Genomic DNA, 21,924 nt, shown 5'->3' with positions numbered 1-21,924 from the left:
TAAAATAAACTCCTTAGAGAAGCCATGCTGACCCTGAAGCCAGGATGCCTACCCTTAGTACTTACATCATGCTCTTGGAAAAGAAACTTAATTACTTCATGGGGCCTCTACTTCCTCATTTGAAAGATGAGTAATAATTATACCTACTTCAAAGGCTGAAGATTATTATGAGCGTCAAATAAATTAACATGGAAAGGGGCTAGAGACAGTAGCTGGCACATTTGTAAATACTATGTGAATATTAGCTATTATTATGGTTTATTTAGCTACAAATTCTCTTACTGTTTCACAACAGTACACAGTCTCAAATATCTTGATGTTTCCTCATGTTAACTAATATTCACTCAGTAAGAACAGACAGACAGACCTACTTTCAATTTAGTAGGTAACAAGGCAGTTCTCAAAAACAGACCATATGAAACGGGGTGCCAGTGGTTCACACCTGTAATCCTAGCTACTCAAGAGACTGAGACCTGAGTATTGCAGTTCAAAGCCAGCCCAGGCAGGAAAGTCCATGAGACTCTTTTCTCCAATAAACCACCAGAAATCCAGAAGTAGCACTGTGGCTCAAGCGGTAGAGCACTAGCCTTGAGCTGAAGAGCTGAGGGGCAGTGCCCAGGCCCAGAGTCCAAGACCAACAAAAAAATAAAAATAAAAATAGACCAGTTAAACTTCTCTAGACCATATTCCCTGGTCTGGAGAGGCTTATATTTTGAGTGAGGAAACGGTCTATATGAAACATTCATGTACAATACAAAGTCATACAAGATTAAAGAGCACAGTGTGAACAGTGAATGCTCAGAAAACTTGTCTGGCTACAGAAAAAGCTAGATGGCCCCCCATCTAAAGGAAAGAGGGATCATCACCAACTGCAACAGAAAAGCCCATTACTTGCTAACCACTTTCCATTTTCCAGGCTCTGTCTAGACCCTGGGAATAGTAAAAAAATGTAGAAACAACTCTGCGTTCTGGGAGTTAACAAAAAGTCCACGTAAGAGCCAAACTTTGTGTGTGTGTGTATGTGATGCTAAGGATGAACCCAAGGATTCAGGCACCCTAGGCAAGCAAGCACTCTATCACTGAACTATACCCTTAGCCTAACAGAGCCAAGTTTTGAAGTTAAGGATTGAAAAGGCTTGTCTTCTTATCACAGGACATACAACATCACTTAAACACCTTGCAGACAAGAGCTAATAATATTACAATACTGTAGTATTCTACCAATAACAGAAAAATGGTGATCATAAACAAGTCAATTTTTTTCATATAGTATATTCTCCATCTGCTCCTGTTTATAAAGCACTTTCTATATGAATAATGTAAAAGACTTATGAACATAGTCATATTATTGGAATAAGTTTTGTTAGTAGCTCATAAATAGTTCAAAAGAAAGCCTACTAATGCTTTGAGTATTCCTTCCCTCATTTTTTTTACCTTCCTTTACCTCATGCACGAGTGACAGCTCACAAATAGCAAAGCTGGAAACATGACTGTAGATGCTTGTATGCTGCAAGGTGCTGGTGGCTCAAGCCCATAATCCTAGCTACTCAGGAGGCTGAAATTTGAGGATCGAAGTCCAAAGCCAGCCCTGGCAGAAATTATCTGTGAGACTCTTGTCTCCAATTAACTACCAAAAAGGAGAAGTGGAGAACTGGCTTAAGTAGTAGAGCACCAGCCTAGAGTGAAAAAGCCATGTGAAAGCTCATAGCCTTGAGTTCAAGCTCCAGAACCAGCACAAAAAAAGAAACCAACAACAACAAAAACCAAATACTTGTGTGTGGAGGCAAGAAGTCACAAAGCATAATAGTCACTTCCAAAGAAAATGTGCTTATTTTTCTACTTAGATCTTTCCATTGATGACAACTCTGACACCTTTCTATGGATCATGTCTTCAGATAAAGAAAACTTTTGTAACTCCAACTAGCAAACCTTTCCCAATCTTTTCCCCTTCCCAATGAGGAACTGAACCACTAGAATTGTCTGATAGGTAAGCTCCAACATGCCTGTTAACCACAAAGAACAAACACCTCCAAGGACCTTCCTCACCTTCTCCAGTTCTTCCAGTCAATTGTACACTCACAGATACAAGCTTTATACTACCCTAGTCTTCATAAAAATAAATGTTTCTGGAACTGCTATGCCTATTAAAATCATTAAATCCTATTTTTGTAAACACAGTTAAAACAATATAATTACGGAAGCCAAACTACTTAATTAAATGCAATCAAAACCTTAATTTTCTTAATGTATAAAGTACTAGACTCAATAGGGAATACATGTTCTAGAAATGTAAAGTTTAGCTGAATGCCAGTAGCTGAGGCCTGTAATCCTAGCTACTTGAAGGCTGAGATCTGAGGATACGGGCACAAAGCCAGCTGGGGCAGGAAACTTACTTCCTATTAAACTGTAAAAAGCTCTAAGTGGAGCTATGGCTCAAGTAGTAATGTGCTAGTTTTGGGCATAAAAACTCAGGGGTCACATATAGGCCATAAGTTCAAGTCCTAGGACATGTGTGCACGCATGTGCATGCTCGCACACACCCACACACATGCACACAACCACAAACACACACAGATAAGATATAAAGTTAAGCTAAAAAATAAGACACATAAATCTTTCACATTATCTACAATATGGAAAATATAACATTTTAAAACCATACTTGATGAAACTGTGCAATTCCACCAAAGTAAAACAGCTCACTACTTTTTATTTTCTTAGTTTGGTATTGGAAAAAGTCTTCATGTTTCATTAAATCACTTGTTTGCTCACAATTAGGAATTTCACTAAGAAATGAAATTTTTTGGAAAGAAGGGGCCTTTAGAGAAGGCCAATAAGGCTTTCTACTCTTTTCCTATGTCCTAGCATAGCTTGCTTGCTCATTGGGTGACAAATGTTATGTAATGAGAACTAGGATGAATAAGAGGTATATGACTTTGGAAACAATTGAATACTCAAATAAAGGGAATTACAATTCTGTGAGTTTTTAAGACTGTCTTCAACTTGAAAACCATATTCACTTAACTGAGTTACTTTATATTGCCAATACCTGTATTTACAAAAGTGGAATTAAATAAAGTGTATTAAATACACTTAATTCCACATCTGAACGCATTCACATCAAACTCATGTACTCAAATATTTCTGAACAATGTACACATATGCAAAAAATTATTAAATGAGATAAAACTATTTAGACCATTTGGCACAGGCTTAGCAAAGAATACTCAATACTTTTATTACTGTTCCTAATTTTCCAAATTTAGTCTCAAATGGTTACAAAATTACATACGTGATCACGCGTGTATACGTAAACAAACGTACTGCATATACACTACTGTATTCTAATACTGGCATGTTACTATACTAATAATCTTCATGTAATCAAAGGCGAGGTTAATTGTAATAGATGACCCATAAAAGAAAGCCACAAAGGCAAAAAAAAAAAAACTTTGAAAGGGGCACCTTATTAACTGTAAGCTCTTATCTCTGTTTAACAATTAAGAATATAATCGCTACTGGCCTAGTCTGAATTATAATGGTCAGCTGATCCTGGAGAACTTGCTCCAAAAGAATAGTTAGACCTCAAGCACGTGGACAAGTGTACCCACCATGCAAATCTGATCACTTAAGTACCGATGTTGAAATCGTACAGAAATTCATCATGTCTTTTGCTGGAAAACGCATTTTTCAAGTAACTACAAAAAACTACACACACACACATCATCATCATCATCATCTAATCTCAAAAGTCATCCAATCTAACTGTTATGGGCACTAAGGCCAGTTTATAAGTATTTCAATAGTCTCGGCCACGCGTCGTTTATTATGATGGAGAAGATGCAAAGGCAGTTCGCAGATCACAAGCTTCCTAGAGGGTACACTTAAATACTGACAGTAACCGGAGGCCATCAACAACACAGCAAGTCCTGTTCGGACGTCCCCAGCTCGGCCGCGCTCCCCCGGCCCCGGCCACCGCCTCGGCCCACGCCAGGGCGTTCAGGCCGAGGGGGCGGGACGCGGTCGGGCCCGGGCCAGTGCCCGTCCCGCTACTTCCCGTCCGCTCGAGCGGAGGCACCGCGCCGCCCCGCACGCGACTCTAGATCCACGTGGACATCAAGCACGGCGACCAGGGACCCCGCACGGCAAGCCGCGCCGCGCCGGCCCCGCGCTGACCTCCCCCGGCTGGGGTAGGGGCTGCGGGGCGCGCGGGCCGGGCCGGGCCGGGCCGGGCGGCGGCGACGCGAGGAGGGAAGGGCCCCCACTCCACTCACGCGCCCAGGCGGCCCCCGGGCCGTCACTGAGTCTGCCGCGTACAAAAACTGAAAAGAGGAAAAAGACGGAAAGAAGGGGAAAAAAAAAAAAAAAGACCTGGCTCCTCGTCTCATCCGGAAACCGACGGGCCGGCAGGAAATGACGAAGCCGAGGTCGTCCGGGTCCGCTCGGTAACCGGCTCCCGCGCCCAGCGCGACTCCGGGGAACAGCCCCGCGCGCGCGGCCGGCCTCGTGCGCTCCGGAGCCGTCGGCGTGAGTGCGGCCCCGCCCGCCGGCTCGCGTCACCGCCCCGCCCCGCGCCGCCCGGCTCCGCCGGCAGCGCGCGACCCGCGGCCAGGAACGGGGTGGGGCCCGGGACGCCGGCCGGCGGGGGAGACCCCCTGGCGGGAGGGTGACCGGGCTGGGGCTGGGTGGGAGCCGCGGGCGGGCTGATGTCTATCCGCAGGACCAGGGGATCCTCCACCTGTCTTCCCAGTTCGGAACCTCCCTGGGCCCCACCCCGTCCCTACCCGGGGCGTCGTGGGGACTCGGGGCTGCAGCTCTGCAGCAAGGGCAGGTGTGAGAGTAGGCCGGGTGGCTGGGGCCTGTCAAGCCCGCCGGACTCAGTTGTCTTCCAAGAAGAGATCTCTCAAGGTTGGGGTGGTGGCTGAAAGAGTTCAGGTTTGGGCCTCAGAAGTGTGTGTTAGCCCGGCCCCTTTGTTCCCTAGCCTTTGCCGCCTTGGGCAAGTTCTGTCGCCTCTGGGGCCACCTGCGCTTCCGCTTCTGGGAAATGGAGCTGTAGTGCCTCCCAGCAAGGTTGTCTGGAAAACCACACGAATATGACCCATCTAGGTTAGCTACCGTAGTCCTGTTAGCTTGTTCTTTTCTGCTTCACGAACCCAAACTTCCAGTGTTTCAGGGGCAAGAGAAAGAAAACCCTATTTATTATGCAAAGGATTTTGTTAAGAACGGCCTAAGGATCCAATCTGGATTTGTATCAGAAAAGAACAAGGTTCTAACTGAGAGATTAAAAATAACATTACAGTCACGATGACAAGGGATGCTCAATTTTAGAACTGCCTAGACATGGTAGCAGGAACCCAAGTCAGGACTCTAAATTTAAAACAGGATATAGTCACATGAGAAAATCCAGAGGAGGGGAGGAGTTTTATTTTTCCATCTAAAAGTTTATCAACCTAAAAACAAGCCCTAGTTGACATACTTTAGTAACTTTATCTGTAGAATATTCATGTTTACATGAGACTTATTTTTCCATCCTCCTGCTTGAAATAATTACATCATAGGAAAAAATGTCGGGAAAACAGATCCATTTTCTCACAAGACCCCTGAATGACACTCTAAGCACAAGACTAGCTGTGTTGGTTATCTTGTTGAAATATTAACTTGCTAGAAATGGACCATTGTACTAACCCTTGAACATTTTACTTTAGACTCGAGGGCTGTATGCATTAACCATTCCACAAGTTTGTGTACACTTGCTTAGACTGTGGGAGGCTGGGAGGGGATGAGCAAAGTTCAGGCCACTATGTGGGCCCTGGGTTTGCACTATGACCTTACCATTCTATGTTCTTGACAGTCATGATTGAAGACTGAGCAGGAAGGAAAAGGCTACCCTCTGCAAATCTTTCATAACTGAATTCCTAAAAATAACTCGAGTACATGTCCCTGGAACCATGGAATAGTGTCAATGCATACCAGTGATGTTGTATAATATGTGCTGTATAATTGTCATGGTAAAATTTTACCACTCTGGGACAACAGTAATTAGAAATCTTTCAAAATGTAATTAGAAGATGACAAATTTATAGTAGGAGGAAATCAAGCCCTGGGTAGGAATCTACAGTTTACAGAGTGGCATATGAACAAAAATTTGCCAAAAGTTGAACTAAGAAAGTAGCCTGGTTCAGATCCACTCAGGCATTAGAAAAAAGATGGGAAACACTTTGGTAATGTGTCAACAAATGATACCTGCACAGTGTCCCTGTATCTGATGTCATTCTTTTGCCCTGTTTCTCTTCCTTTGTTAATATTTCTTGGAAAGGCACTGCTCTTGGTGCACAATTGTCTGAGCTTTCTGTAACATCTCAAACCATACTCTATTAAATTTTTTTCTTCCATTACTGGGGCTTGAACTCAGGGCCTGGGAGCTGTTCCTTATCTTTTTCACTAAGGACAGTCTCTACCACTTGAGTTATGGCTCCACTTCTAGTTGCTTTTCGGTGGTAAGTTGGAAATAAGAATTTCATGGACTTTTTTTCCTTATTTGGCTTTGAACCACAGTCCTCAGATCTCAGCCTCCTAAGTAGCTAGGGTTGCAGGTGTGAGCTACTGGTACCTGTCTTTTTTTGGTTTTGTTTGTTTTGTTATCAAACATAGTCATTGTTTTCAGATGTTTGGGGACCTACTATGCTAACTTAGAACAAAGTGATTGTCATGAGTAGCCATTTAACAAATTTCTGACAGGGCAAGGAAAATTTCTCTGTTGAAAAAAAAAATTCACTGTTGGTATCTGTTGAATATAAACAGTGTCCTTGTTTAAAAAAAAATTAGCCAGGGAACAATAAAAATAGAACGTTAAATTATAAAATGTTTGTAAGTTCAACATTTAAATATTACTTAAACATTAGACTAGATCCAATTTTAACATTTTGGCATCAGCAATGGTTGAAATTCCAGAAATCCTAAAGATAATTATAGTGTCTGCTCTTCAGAAGCCTCCACCTCTAAAATTGGCTGATTGCTGACTACAAATCATAATGAAGGGCAGAGAACCTCTAATTCAGTTTAAAACAGTAAGATCTAAACAGGTGAGTATACCACATACCCCTGCACCTTCCACTCTCAGAAAGTCAATCTCTAGTCCAGAGGAATTGGGTCTAGCTAATGCTTAATATTTAGATGTTGAGCTTACAATTTTTAAAAAGTAATTTAAAGCACTTTTTATTGTTCATTCCCTGGCTTTTTTTTTTAAGATCAGTGTTTATATTCAACAAATGCCAATGTGTGTTTTAGAAAAGTACATCTTGCCATTGTTAGGCGTTTAAGTTAAATGGCTATTTGGTGACATTCACTTTATTCTAAATGAGCAGAGCAGGTCCTGGAAGATCTGACAAAGACATCAGGGGTCAAAAGAGGAAAATATGTCATCTAGCTTAGAGACTTCTCTTGAAATTTAATTCATTTTATATTGGAACAAGTGAGAAGAAAGAAAAGTATATACTTACTAATTTAATATCTACATTAATAAACATTTGGGTGGCTTCCCAGATAGACTGAAAGGTATTTTAGTGGAAGAATTTCAGCAATGCCTTCAGGCTGGATGAAAATTACAAAACAGCTTTTTGGACATTCCAGATCCTTTACTTGGTATTTAAAAAAAAGTCTGTCTTGCCAGGCGCCGGTGGCTCATGCCTGTAATTCTAGCTACTCAGGAGGCTGAGATCTGAGGATTCAAAGCCAGCCCGGGCAGGAAAGTTCGTGAGACTCTATCTCCAATAAACTCCTAGAAAACCGGAAGTGGTGCTGTGGCTCTAGCAGTAGAGCACTTGCCTTGAGCTGAAGAGCACAAGGACAGCGCCCAAGCCCAGAGTTCAAGCCCTACGACCGACAAAAAAAAAAGTCTGTCTTAGTCTAAGAAACAGTAGTACACTATCACCTATCATTTGTTCCATTGTTTTTATAGAGTATCTGAAGCAACCCTTTTGCCTTTCTTTCATATAGTAGGTCATATTACTTAGACTTACCTTTTATGTCTAACAAAAGTGAGGCGCTCTGCTTTGTTGGAAAAATTTAATTAACGTCTCAAATACAAATAAATATTCTTTTACTTGCTATTTGATACACTTGTGATTACCACTCAGCTTTCTATGGGAATGTTCAAAGAATGCACTTCCTTGAGAGAAGTCACAGCTGTATAAATAGCAAAAAGTAACTTTTTATCCCATAGTTTTCTCCAGCTAAGTTTGGGACAGCAGGTCCAAACTAGATCCAGTCCAGGCTTACAGGGGTGTTGGAGGCATGCAGAAGAGCAGGGAGCGCTAGCTGCCTCTTCTTTTCCAGATTGCTGTCACGGGAGCCATGATGTCCTCTTCTAACATGTCAGACATATTTGAATCTCTGTTTTAAAGGATTTTTCTACTTTCATCTGGGTATTAGTTACAGTTTGGAAACTGTGCAATCATATTTTGACCTCCATCCTTTTAGCAACATTATTTTTTGTCACACATTTTAACCTTTCTGTAGAAACTGTAATGTTTCTAAGTAAGGGAAATGTGTTATGTCCCTTAATGACCAGACTGAAAATATTTCAGGCTCTGTGGGCAGTGAGGCAAATTGAAGTTATTATGTAGGTACTTGGTATCATTTTAAGTGTACCCACTTAAAGGGTGCAGAGGTAGGGGAACCCACTCAGTGTCAGAATACTTAGCATATGAGAGGTCCTGGGTTCCATCCCTAGCATCTACATCAATGATATGTGCCCATTTAGAAATGTGAAACCACTTTTGATTTGCAAGCCATACAGAAATACTTAGATATGGATATGTTTGCATATGTTTTCTTTCCTAGAAGCCTATGGCTGGAAGTTACGGAGCAATGGGTGATGATGGTTCTATTGATTATACCGTTCATGAGGCCTGGAATGAAGCCACCAATGTGTACTTGATTGTAATCCTTGTTAGCTTTGGGCTCTTCATGTATGCTAAGAGGTAAATTTGCAAGTGTCTCAGAGTAGATAAGAAACGTGCAGTTTAAGAGGTTTGCAGGCTTTTAAAAAATTGTGCTTAATGCTTAATAATAATTTCAGTAGAAATTTTGTTTCTGTTATGAAAGGGATTATATACTCTTGTCTCCTTGATCTGTTTGGCTTTTAAAACCCTTACTTTAAGAGATGAATATTAAGTCCAGAGAAGGCAATGATTGGGAGGATCATGGCTCAAGACCAGGCAGGCAAACGGTCCAAGAAAGCCCCATCTCAATGAATAATGCTGGGCATAGTAGTGTGTGTTTTTGATCCCAGTTACATGGGAGACTGTAGGTAGGAGGATGGTGACCTGAAGCCACAAGGAAAAAAGACCCTATCCCCAAATAAAGGAGGATGTGCAGGGAGGTATAGGGTACCTGCCTACCAAATATGAGGCCAAACCCCAGTATTGCAAAAAGGAAGGCAAAAAGCTCTCAACAGAGCCAGCTGCTGTAAACCTCTAGTGTGATATCCGTTGGTTTGGGGGTTTTTGTTTGTTTGTTTTTAATTCTGGTCCTGGGGCTTGAACTTAGAGCCTGGTTGCTAACCAGGAGAATTTTCCCTCAAGGTTAGCACTCTACCACTTACTTGAGCCATAACTCCAATTCTTGCCTTTTGGTAGTTAATGGGAGATAAAATTCTCATGGATTTTCTAATTTAAGTTTCCTTCTCCATCTTTCCTGGTTCCTTTCCCTAAGTGTAGTAAGTAACAATGATGATAATAATAATAATGAAAAATAAGAGAAGGATGTACTTTAAGGAGGAAAATCATTTGGACTGACTTGTATCTGCTTATAGCCACACACTTCAGGGAGGCTCCTTCCAAGGTTAAAAAAAATAACAACTGTAGGCAGTTCAGAGCAATGAATGCTTCAGATATATATATATATATATATATATGCATGCCTGGGAATAGCTCGGAGCCCACACTGGGTCTCAGGTGCACGCAGTCACCACCATTCCTGGCCAGGTGGCTGTCCTTAAGCAGCCAGACAAGTGGCCACCTGGACTCTATAAACAATTGAGTAGGAGAAGTGCCACATGTCCTCCTTAGTCTGCTTGCAGGTAGCAGCTGTTTTCTAAAACAAGGCACCACCTCCCCACTTAATGTTTTAAAAGCAGAGGCACACTCTTATTATTTAAAATGCTCCACTAAGACTAATTTAAGAAACACATTTATTCATAGATTTGCCAGTTTAAGGCCTACTCACATTTAGGGTCTTTTCCAGCTGATAATTTTATCTTTATTTGGATAACATAAGAACAAGGGTAAATGAGATGTTTTGTTATTTATACATTTTTTTTCATAGAATGGCTTTTTAGGGGCAAATTACTTTTTATATTAATTGGATGTTTTTAGCATTTCTTCTTCTTAACAGCTCCAAAGCTTTACATGACAGCCTGATAATTTTACTTAAAAAAAAAAAAGAATGCTTGAACCAAAGAAATAGCTCACAAAAGCAAAATGTAACATAAAGTGAACTTCTAAAATCTAGCTTCTGATTTCTGAGATTTCAAGAATATTACACGCATTCAAACAAACCTCTTCTGCATTGTTTTAGGAATAAAAGAAAAATTATGAGGATATTCAGTGTGCCATCTTCAGAAGAGACTTTGTCAGAGCCCAACTTTTATGACACAATGAACAAAATTCGCTTACGCCAACAACTGGAAATGTATTCTATTTGTAAGTGTATTCTGTGCTTAACTATATACATAGCATATTTTAAATGGTCTCTGGGATTGACTCTAGTTAGCAAAAGGTTATAAAAATAGACATTTATAAAAGTTAATGTCTTTTTTCAGAAGCTAAACACAATTTCAGCAAAGGTACTTTATCTTGGTGTATCATTGCACCCTTTGTACAGGGCCGTTCCAAGACCTGAGATGTACCCCAGCAACATGTTCAGATGATTGTAGTCTTGCAAATTTTGCAAAAATTGAGATTTTTAACCATCAGTAAAGACTTTTTATCTCTTCCTATTCTAATTTTTCTTCATTTTCTTTTTCCCTCATATGAAGTGGTATTGAAGCCAAATTACTGCAAACCAAAGTCATATGGGAATGGCTTCCAGACAGGATATGTGACATCATTATGCAAAGCTAGAAGTCACATCTCAGTACCACTGTGCCTGCAGCACTGAGCACTGCCAACACTAACAAATGAGATGTACAGAAGAAATAGTTTAGAACTTGTGGAGCTGCAAGGAATTACACATTTAAGCTATAGTTTTTTTATGCCTCTATTTAAGAGTGTGGTGTGCTGTCCCTTGTGTTCTCTAAGTGAGGATACAAGTGAGCAAGATGTATATATACTAGCATACTACATCTGTAAAGTCAAGTGATCAAAACATCTTTCATTATCTACATCACTAAAAGTATTCTATGCAAACATAGAAGGAGGCACAGGACGATTCACACCAGCTTATTGACTTCTGTTGTTTTCATGGCCACCATTTGGAGTTTAGGGAGAAAAGATTGGTTAATTTTAAAGAAAAATGTCCACAGTAAAAACTGAAGTCTATGTGTTCACATGCATTCACATAAAAAGAAGCAAAACAAGATGAACAGCAAGATGTTACTAGCATATGTGTCAGGCCTAGTGGAACTTGAGTGAATGTAAGTGTATATAATGTACTGACAAGTACTCTTTATAAAGTGGTATATTTTCATATAATCCGCATTTTTCACCTCAATTATTTCTAATACCTAACACAATATAAATGCTATTTTAAATGGCTGCTCTACTATGTTGGGACTAACAAGAGAAAAGTTCAGTACAAATATTTTTTTTTCAATTCATGGTTGAACCAATGAAAACTGAGGTCAGCTGTTCATATTTCAATTAGTACCTTTCCTCTGAATAGATTGTACCCAAACGATTAGCAGTAGTGGTTCCTTTGGAGAGAAAATGAGGAGGGGTGCTTGCTATAAGATACCCAGTGGGAGGCAAGACACTTCTCACTGCCTCCTCCCCTTTTGCTCCTTCTGCACCTGGCACAATATTCATGTGTCATCAGTGCAAAATAAGAAAACTTAGCATAATTTGTGGTAGTCTAAAGGCAGAAACAACACAAATATCTGTGCAGATGAATGGATAAATAAAACATAGTTCATACATATCATAGAATATTATTCAGTTTAAAAAGAAGGGAATTCTGACCCATGTTACCACATAAATTAACCTGGAAGATGATAGGCTAAATGAAATAAGCCAGTTCAGATGGATAAAATACTGTATTATTTTACTTAGATGAGACAAAGCATAGAAACAGAAAGTAGAATAGTGGCTATCTGGGCCAAGAAGGGAAACATGTAGGAAGTTCTCCTTTAGCAGTACAGAGTTGAGTTTGGATGGATAGTAGTAGTATTTGCCTAGCAGTGTAAGTGTACTTACTGTTACAAACTCTATACCTAAAATGGTTAAGATTGGGCTGGGAAGGTGGCTCAGTGGTAGAGTGCTTGCCTTGCATGCATGAGGCCCTGGGTTCAGTTCCTTAGCACCACATAAGCAGAAAAAGCTGGAAGTGGTGCTGTTGCTCAAGTACTAGAGCACTAGCCTTGAGCTGAAGAAAGAGTTGAGGGACAGCACCCAGGCCCAGAGTTCAGGCCCCACAATCCACCAAAAAAAAAAAAAAAAAAACTAAACTAAAATGGTTAAGATGCTAGATTTTATGTATATTTAACAACAATAAAAATGCTTTAAAAGTTTAAGTATTTTTAATTGTATGGAGCCAAAAAGAAAATTAGAAGTAAAGGGCAAAGACATGACTCAACTGGTAGAGCACTCGCCCAGCAAGTACAGTGCCCTAGATTCAGTCTCCATTACTGCCCAGAAAAAGAAAATTACGAGCAAAGAATGAAGTTTTTTATTGATGCTATTCAAGATAGAAGTTCTCTGATGAAAGAGGTGACATTGATCAAGATTGTACTTATAAACTGACATGTTTAATTGAAACCCCTTTGTATAGCTACTTAAATAAATAAGACAAATTCTCTCTTACCAGTAATATCTTCATGATATAAATAAACCCATTTTTGGTGAGAATAATGAAATTTACCAGAATTGCTGTTTGTAAGGTTTTTTTTCCTTTTTTTTACTATTGCTATAACAAATGACCACAAACTCATGGCTTAAAACAAGACAAATGCATCATCTATCATTTTCATGGTTAAAAGTCCTATAACAGTTTCCTTATAATTTCTCATAGCATTTTTTCCTTTTCTTTTTTTGTCAGTCGTGGGGCTTGAACTCTGGGCTTGGGCGCTTTCCTTGCACTCTCCAGCTCAAGGCAAGCGCTCTACCCTACCGCTTGAGCCACAGCACCACTTCTGGTTTTCAGGGGGGCGGGGGGGGGGATGGATTGGAGTATTAGAGATAAGAGACTTGAGGACTTTCCTGCCCAGGCTGGCTTTGAACGGTGATTATCAGATCTCAGCCTCATGAGTACCTAGGATTATAGGCGTGAGCCACCAACGCCTGGCTATTGTCTCATAGCTTTTAAATCTGTTTCCATGGGCTGGGAAGGTGGCTCAGTGGTACAGCGCTTGCCTTGCATGCCTGAGGCCCTGGGTTCAATTCTTCAGCACCACATAAGCAAAAAGAAAAAAGCTGGAAGTGGCACTGTGGCTCAAGTGGTAGAGTGCTCGCCTTGAGCTGAATTGCTGAGGGACAGCGCCCAGGCCCAGAGTTTAGGCCCCACGACTGGACCCTAAATAAATAAATAAAAATAAACCTGTCTCCATTTCCTGGTTATCTGATTCCTGCATCTTTGAAGTCAGGAGCATTGTGTCTTCTGTACTCACAGATTCCCCTCTCTGTGTAGATTTATAGCCAAGAAAGGGTCTCTGATTTCAGGAGTCAAGGAAATTACTTTGAACTAAGTAATTCTGAGTAATCTCCCATCTCTAGTTTCTTATATCAACCATATCTTCAAGTGCCTATGAGAAGTGCTCTATAAGGTAACATAGTCACAAATTGTTTGGTAGCCATTCTCATAAACAAGAATAAATGTTTGGATTTGCACATTTCAGTAAATGTGTAGTAGATCATTGTTGGGGTTCATGATATATTTTGCCCTGAGAAAGTCTGTCAGTTAAAGAGGAAATAGCAAACAAAAAGCTTTTTCTTAAGGAGAACTTCCAGTTATGAGCTTTAAAGCCACAAAAACTCTTATCTAAGTACCATAAACAAGTACTAACTCTTAGCTAGGTAAAACTTAAGGGAGGAGGTTGAAAGTTTTAAAGCTAGCAGTTAAATGACATTATCAAAGATTTTTAACCTCTACATCCTTTTTAGTTTCAGATTAAAATAGTTTTTCTTCAATAAGTTTCTTCAGAAGAGACAGAATTGGCTGGGTGCCAGTGGCTCAGGCCTGTAATCCTAACTACTTAGGAGGCTGAGATCTGAGGATCATGGCTCAAAGCCAGCCCGGGTAGAAAAGTCTGTGAGACTCTTATCTCCAATTAAAACCACCAGAAAACTGGAAGTGGCACTGTGGTTCAAGTGATAGAGCGCTTGCCTTGAACTGAAGAGCTAAGGATAGCGCCCAGGCCCAGAATTCAAGCCCCATGACCGACCAAAAAAAAAAAAAAAAAAAAAAAAGAAGAAGAGACAGAATTGCATATATTTTTTTCTTAAGTTGATAATGATGACATTTATGTTGAATAATTCTATTGGGTGTATAAATAAAAATATAGTCAAATTCCTATGGTTTGAGCAAAATCATTATTAACTTAAGGTGGAAATAAAGAATAAGAAACAAATAAATTAGAAAAAGTTAATAGCTTAATTAATGTTTACCCTATATTATATTTATTTTTAGGTGATAGGGAAGTATATCAAAAAAGAAATATGGCAAAGAAGCAGAGCAGGTGGCCATAGAAATACCCTATGTTTTAAAGTTCTGAGTAATACTGATACATGAAAAACAATAAAGTGGACATGTGCAGTGCTGAGAATTAGATTATCCTCTAATGGGAGATAATGGGAGGTAATTAACTTCCTGTAAAGAAACAGAGCTGTAGCTAGGCACTGGTGGCTCAAACTTATAATCCTAGCTACTTAGGAGGCTGAGATCAGGATTGTTGTTCAAAGCCAGCTCAGGCTGGAAAATCTGCATAACTCTTCCTCTCCATTTAACACAAATAAAAAAGAAAGAAAGAAAGAAAAGAAAAGAAAAAGAAAAACGGAAATAGAGGTGTAGCTCAAATAGTGGAGCACCAACCTTGAGTGCAAAAAAAGCTAAGACAGTGTCCCAGCACTGATTTCAAGCTCCACTACCAGCATTTATACACACACACAAACACACACAAGAGAATTGCTTAATTTTAAACTAATTATTTGCTGAGAATCACAACTTCACTCTGATTTAATGAGTAACTAGGAATTATTTTGCAGTTTATTAATTTTATCTCTTTCTCTCTTCTTTTTTTCAATAGCAAGGAAGTATGACTATCAGCAGCCACAAAGCCAAGCTGACAGCGTGCAGTTGTCTTTGGAATAAATGAGCAGCAGAGGGAATTGTGAAGCTTTGCAGCAACATTCTCCCCATCCTTCTTTAATGAACCCATCATGTCTACAATGAATTCTGTCCATATAAAGTCACTTTACTTGTGACTTTCCCACATTTTTTGTATTATGTGTTGCTTTTCAACTTGCCTTTTCCTGTCACTTGTTGCACAGTGCAAAAGGGCTCAGAAGGCCTGAACACAAACAGATCCTACATACTCAGGAAAGTGAGCATAACCAGAGAGGTTTTCCCTTGTGAGAATCAGTAAGAAACAAAACTTATTTCTGGAAGCAAGAATCCTGGAGCTTGTATCACCTTGATTAGAATGTTCTTGCAAAATTATAATCTAGTCATTGAAATAACTTCCTCTTAGATTATATTCTGTTTTAAGTCAACATCAGTAACAGACTAATTGTGTCTTCTTATGATTAGTGACTTTTAAACTCCATTAATGATCATTGCTTTTATAGAACTTCTGTAGTACACTGTAGACCTGGTAGTGTTTGTACATCAGGAGGCACAGCATCTGCTACCTTTCTATAACTGGATTTCTCCCTTCATCATGTTCCCAGGAGGAGTTTTACTTTGTTTTACTTCAGTCCTGTCCCATCAGGAGTGGCTTCTCTAGGCTAGGCCGGGCCATGCTTTGGGCATCAGGGCCCCTTTGCCTTGGTGTTGGCCGCTTGCTTTCTCAGTCATACCACTGTAGTTGTTTAGTGTTGCAGTCTAATTTCTTCTGCTTATTGAATAAGAAGTTTTTTTTTGGAAGACCCTCTTGTCTTACACCATTTTATATTGTACAACAAAGTATTTTTAACTAATTTTCCATATTTATCTAAAAGCTGGCTAAAAATAGTGGTTGGGAAGTTCTGCTATACATGTAACTCAAAGAATCTGTCTCTGAATTAAAGCTACTCTTAATTTTAAAAGTTAGTCTTATTTCTAGTATTATTTCCTTTGTCTTTGTTTTGTTTTTGTTTCTGTTTTGTTTTTGAGACAGGGTCTTCCAGTGTAGCCTACACTGGCCCCAAACTTGTGATTCTTCTGCCTCTGCTTCCAGAATGTTAGCATTACTGGCATGTGTCATCATGCCTCTTCTTTTCTCATTTTTAATATGAAATTAAAAAGCAATTTTTTATAAAAATTAAGTTTTAGACCGAACAAAATCATTCAGGGAAATTACATTTACTTTTAAAACATATATATGTATATATCTATATGTCTCTATCTCTCCACATATATATTATATTACAAGATGCTTAATTGGACAAATGGCTAGAAGTAGCAGAGTAACCTGGGGACAGTCTTAAACTTTTCTTTGTCTTAGGGGAACTCCCTAGTGTTTTCATGAGCAGAGAACTTAATGGAGAGCAGCAGTGTTTAGGTACATTGATGATGTACTATCTGGACACATCATGAAACTGGCTATTTCAAATGATTTGTAAAAATAATGTATGTGAATAAATAGAAATCACAATGAAATTGATTGTTTTATTTGCATCTATTAGAAAGAGACTGATATAATTAAAAAGTGGAAGATGAGTGAACCACCAACCGTGGCAAGTGAGGAGATGAATTCCTCCTCATTTTTCCCTTAAAGTTAAATATGGGAATCACAACATCCCACTGGCAGGAACAGCAGCAAGTCCAACTTTGAAGTCTCTTCCCTGCTTCCACAGCTGAGCTGGGAGAAGGGTGGAAGCCCTGCAGTCACACTTCAAAGTGACACCAGCTGCCCCACCGAGGATTCCACAGAACTGTTTTCTTTGGAAGAAAAATGGAGTGACTAAGAAGCTAGTAATGAGCACTCCTGTTCTGTACCTTGTTTCTTCACCCTTCTTAAGATTCAGCTTATCTTAAGATAAGCACTGGTCAGACTCTGTGGGCTCCCAGCTCAAGTATGTTAGATGACGGCATAATTATCTGATGCCAGCCAGCTGTACCAAGGGAATAAATTAGCTTCCAAAGGGCATAGGTGTTTGCCACTGGCCTCACACTGTCAGGTTGAGGTTTTTGCATAATTCATCTCAAATGCAGGCATAAGTAAAATTACGACATTAAGAAGTTTATGCATTCTATAGAAATAAGATAAAATGATGCCAATAGTAATTTCAGGTATAGACAATAAGAATAAATTTAGGCTGGAAAATATCATTAAGAAGTGAAGGAACAAGAGTGTTGTATGGAGGCAATACTCCATGTATTTTCCATGGGTGGACACATAGACCTGGGCTAGTGAGGTGTCACGTTCCATGGGATATTCTTTTTTTTTTTTTAATTTAATTTAATTTTATTTGAGAACATACTGTACAGAGGGGTTACAATTACATGGGCAGGATAATGCATACATTTCTTACCAAGCATTGCAGCCTCCTCCTTTGTTTACCCTTCACCTCCCTTCCCAGCCTCCCCCCTCCCCCCCACCCAATCATACCCCCCCCCACACTGACATTGTAAAGCTGGTTTTGACATGACATTTTGTACTTATCATTGTTGCAACAGGTCCACCTGAATCCTTAAACGACTTGTTTGTCCCCATCTCCTCCACATGTTATACTGACATCAAATATAGTGAAAGCGGAGGTTACACTGTGGGGGAGGGACATACAAAGCAACAAAGAAATAATCTTATAAATGCGTTAGAAACACATGCATGAAAGAAACGAAAACATTAAAATACATATTTAAGGGTTCATTTTCCTAACCTCACATTATCTGACCTTTTCCGCTTGACTCATACCTATACTAGATATTGCAAATAAGGGAAACCATGGGACCTATGTTTCTTTGGGCCTGGCTTACTTCACTTAATATAATTTTTTCCAAACCTTTCCATTTCCTAACAAATGGGGAAATGTCATTCTTTCTGATGGAGGCATAGAATTCCATTGTGTATATATACCACATTTTCTTGATCCGTTCATCTACTGAGGGGCATCTGGGTTGGTTCCATATCTTAGCTATGGTAAATAATGCTGTAATAAACATAGTTGTGCTGGTAGCTTTAGTGTGGTCTTGTTTGTAAACATTTGGGTAAATGCCCAAAAGTGGGATTGCTGGATCATAGGGGAGATCTATGTGAAGTCTTTTGAGGAACCTCCATACTGCTTTCCAAAGTGGTTGAACAAGTTTACATTCCCACCAACAATGAAGTAAGGTTCCTTTCTGTCCACATCCCCTCCAGCATCTGTTGTTGTTAGAGTTCTTGATTTTTGCTGTTCTAACTGGAGTGAGGTGATATCTCAATGTTGTTTTGATTTGCATTTCTTTGATGGCTAGGGATGTTGAACATTTCTTCATGTGTCTATTGGCCAGCCTTCTTTCTTCTTCAGAGAAGCTTCTCTTTAAGTCTTTCGCCCACTTATTTACTGGGCAGTTGTTTCTTTGAGGATTTGTTGTTGGGTGGTTTAATTTTTTGAGTTCCAAGTATATTTTAGATATGAGACCCTTGTCCGTTGTATGGCTAGTAAAGATCTTCTCCCAATCGGTGGGCTTTCTATTGATCTTGCTAGCTATGTCATTTGCCCTGCAGAAGCTCTGCAACCTTATGCAATCCCATTTGTCCAACCTTTCTTTGATTTGTTGTGCTTCCGGGTCTCTATTCAGAAAATTTCGGCCTGAGCCAAGGAGACCTAGGGTTTCTCCTATTCCATCCTGTAATGTTTTCAGAGTGTCTGCTTTGAGTTCAAGGTCTTTGATCCATTTGGAGTTGATTCTGGTGCAGGGTGATATATAAGGATCAGATGACATGATCTTGTATTTAAAGAATCCCATAGACTCCACTCCCAAATTACTCAAGCTGATTCAAAACTTTGGCAAAGTAGCAGGTTATAAAATTAACCCCCCAAAATCAATGGCTTTTCTGTATGCCAACAATGAGAAAAGTGTGGCTGAAATTAGGAAAGCAACTCCATTTGTAATAGCCCCACAAAAAATAAAATACCTAGGAATTAACTTAACTAAAGAAGTGAAGGACCTCTATGATGAAAACTTTAAAATCTTGAAAAAGGAAATCAACACAGAACTTAAAAAATGGCAAAACCTCCCATGCTCCTGGATTGGCAAGATTAACATCGTGAAAATGGCAATACTTCCCAAGGCTATCTACAAATTCAACGCGATACCTATCAAAATTCCACCCTCATTCTTCAAGGAAATAGAAGAGGCAATCCAAAAATTCATATGGAACAATAAAAGACCCCAAATAGCAAAAACGCTCCTCAACGGAAAGAACACTGCTGGAGGAATATCAATACCAAATTTCAAACTCTACTATAAAGCCATAGTAATCAAAACAGCTTGGTATTGGCATAAGAACAGACCTCAGGACCAATGGAATAGAATTGAAAACCCAGAAATGAACCTACAGACCTATAGCCATCTAATCTTCGATAAGGAAGCTAAAACAATAGAATGGAAGAAAGACAGCCTCTTCAGTAAATGGTGCTGGCAAAATTGGTTAACTACATGTAGAAAACTAAACCATGGGATATTCTGATCCAATAGCAGAATCAGGATGGAAATAGGTACTAAACAGAAATAAAGGCACGTGGCTTACCTCTACCTTTTCTTCAAAATGGGACCATGTTATAAAGACTGGAACTTTTTTCCCTGCTTAATTCAAATCAAATTTACACAAGACCATAAAGTGTCCCCTGTGAGGATTGGACAGGCCTTGTGTGAGGATTTGCCACCAGCAATGAGTAGTGAGCTAGAACCACGGTGCAGAACCCTGAAGAATACTGGAGCAGAGATGGAAACTTTCCTTGACTTCTAACTCTATGTAAGAATTCAGAATTGGATTCTATACTAATGTATTCCCTACCTTTATGTATACACAGTAAAAACCTAAAACCACTATTCAAAGTAGTAACATTCTACCTTGAAGATAGAAGGAAAGACGAGAGAAGCCACTCATTGGCCAGGTACATAAAACAGGTCATGTTATGCCTTTGTTCACCTGCTTCATATTTAATGTTTATGGCTCCAGAGTTTCCAGTCTTCCAAACAGAAACAAAAGTCTTACTTAATGAATCCATCTTTAGGATTTCCATTAAAATGTCTTCTTCAAAAAACAGATTCCAATTAGCTGAAGCAAGCTGATTGCTTCAAGCTGCAACCAGCTTGATGTTAAGATGTATCTGCAAATACTTTTGGCTTAAAAAATCTTAATCTCTTAAGAAAATGCATCCTATCAATGAGAAGTACAAGTCATTATGTCGAAAACGAACTTTACAACTTTGGTGAGGGGTGGGGGTTGAGAATTGGGTGGGAGGGGGCAGAGGGACGGGATGGGAAGGGGAAACAAAGGAGGAGGCTACAATGCTTGATAAGAAATGTACTCATTATCTTGCACATGTAATTGTAACCCCTCTGTACAGTATTTTCACAATAAAAAAAAGAAAATGCATCCTATAAATGTACTTATGAGAACAAATTAATGAAAGTTTTATTATTCACATTATGTTCAAGGTGGGAGGAAGGGATTATAAGTGTCTCAAGTACCTTTTTATTTAAGGTTTAAAAAAGTCAGGCCCAGCACATGTAGCTCAGTGTAGAGTGCTTTTCTGGAATCCAAAGTGACTGCAATGATTGAAGATTTTCAAGTGCTTTTCCAGGAGTTTGGAACAGGCTTGAAAATACCTTAGTTTTTCTGATCTTGGTGTCTTTAACCTTGAAGAGGGATGAAATAGGTAAATTTAAGGCTAATCAACCTTCTATTTACATATATATATATACATACATATAAGTATACATATACATCTATGTACTTGTGTGAGTTTAGGGCCTCATGCTTGTTAAGCAAGTTATCTACCCCTTGAGCCTTACCCTCATCTTTTTTTTTTTGCTTTAGTTAAGTTTTATATAGTGTCTCAAGGTTTTGCTCAGGGCCAGTCTCAGGCACAGTCCACCTACCTACCCCTACAATGCAGCTAGGATCACAGATACGTACCACTATGCCCAGCTTATTAGTTAAGATTGAGGTCTAACTAGTTTTTTGCTTGGGCTAGCCTTGAACTACAGTCACCCAATTGCTGTCTTTTGAGTAGCTAGAATGACATCTACGTGCTACCAGACCTGGTATAGACATTATTTAAGTGGTTAACATGTATATGTACACAGCTGAGCAGGAATCTGACCTGAAGTTCTAGAGACTAAAGGAGGCAGACAAATGAATGAAGAGATGTCAAGATTTATTCTTCTTACTTACTATGTATCTTTTTTTCTTTTTTGTTTTTTGGTTTTTGGTTTTTGTTTTTTTTGTTTTTAGCAAAAGCAGCCTTCAAGTCCTCTTTTTACTATTAAAATGTTTAGATAGGAGCTGGGAAGATGGCTCAGTGGTAAAGCGCTTGCCTTGCATGCCAGAGGCCCTGGGTTCGATTCCTCAGCATCACA

At 39.5% G+C, this 21,924-nt stretch overlaps 2 protein-coding genes across 5 annotated transcripts in view; one reads left to right on the top strand and one right to left on the bottom strand.

Annotated features, from left to right (window-relative positions):
* Slc20a2 (solute carrier family 20 member 2) overlaps positions 1–4,843 on the bottom strand; it is a 98,908-nt gene extending 94,065 nt beyond the window's left edge. The window contains exon 1 of one of the 2 annotated variants that reach the window (XM_070016070.1): positions 4,785–4,843. The gene's annotated coding sequence lies outside the window, so the exon portion shown is untranslated. Of the gene's footprint in view, positions 1–4,371; positions 4,460–4,784 lie in introns of those variants that run through there. The other variant, XM_070016068.1, reaches the window with a different exon arrangement.
* Smim19 (small integral membrane protein 19) lies at positions 4,080–17,010 on the top strand. 3 transcript variants are annotated; one of them, XM_070016072.1, is made up of 4 exons: positions 4,080–4,190; positions 8,842–8,981; positions 10,579–10,703; positions 15,458–17,010. In XM_070016072.1, the coding sequence occupies exons 2-4, from the start codon at positions 8,848–8,850 to the stop codon at positions 15,520–15,522; spliced, it is 324 nt and encodes a 107-aa protein (XP_069872173.1). In that variant the 5' UTR covers positions 4,080–4,190; positions 8,842–8,847; the 3' UTR covers positions 15,523–17,010. The 3 variants fall into 3 exon arrangements, with proteins under 3 accessions (XP_069872173.1, XP_069872174.1, XP_069872172.1); XM_070016073.1 differs by lacking the exon at positions 4,080–4,190 and adding an exon at positions 4,382–4,445; XM_070016071.1 differs by lacking the exon at positions 4,080–4,190 and adding an exon at positions 4,439–4,527.
* Positions 17,011–21,924: the final 4,914 nt, after the last annotated feature.

The sequence above is a fragment of the Dipodomys merriami genome, unplaced genomic scaffold (genome assembly GCF_024711535.1).
Source record: "Dipodomys merriami isolate MVZ:Mamm:240054 unplaced genomic scaffold, mDipMer1.0.p SCAF_12, whole genome shotgun sequence".
In the NCBI taxonomy this organism is placed as follows: domain Eukaryota; kingdom Metazoa; phylum Chordata; class Mammalia; order Rodentia; family Heteromyidae; genus Dipodomys; species Dipodomys merriami.
Note: the sequence above shows the minus strand (reverse complement) of the source record. Positions and strands in the feature narration are given on the sequence as shown.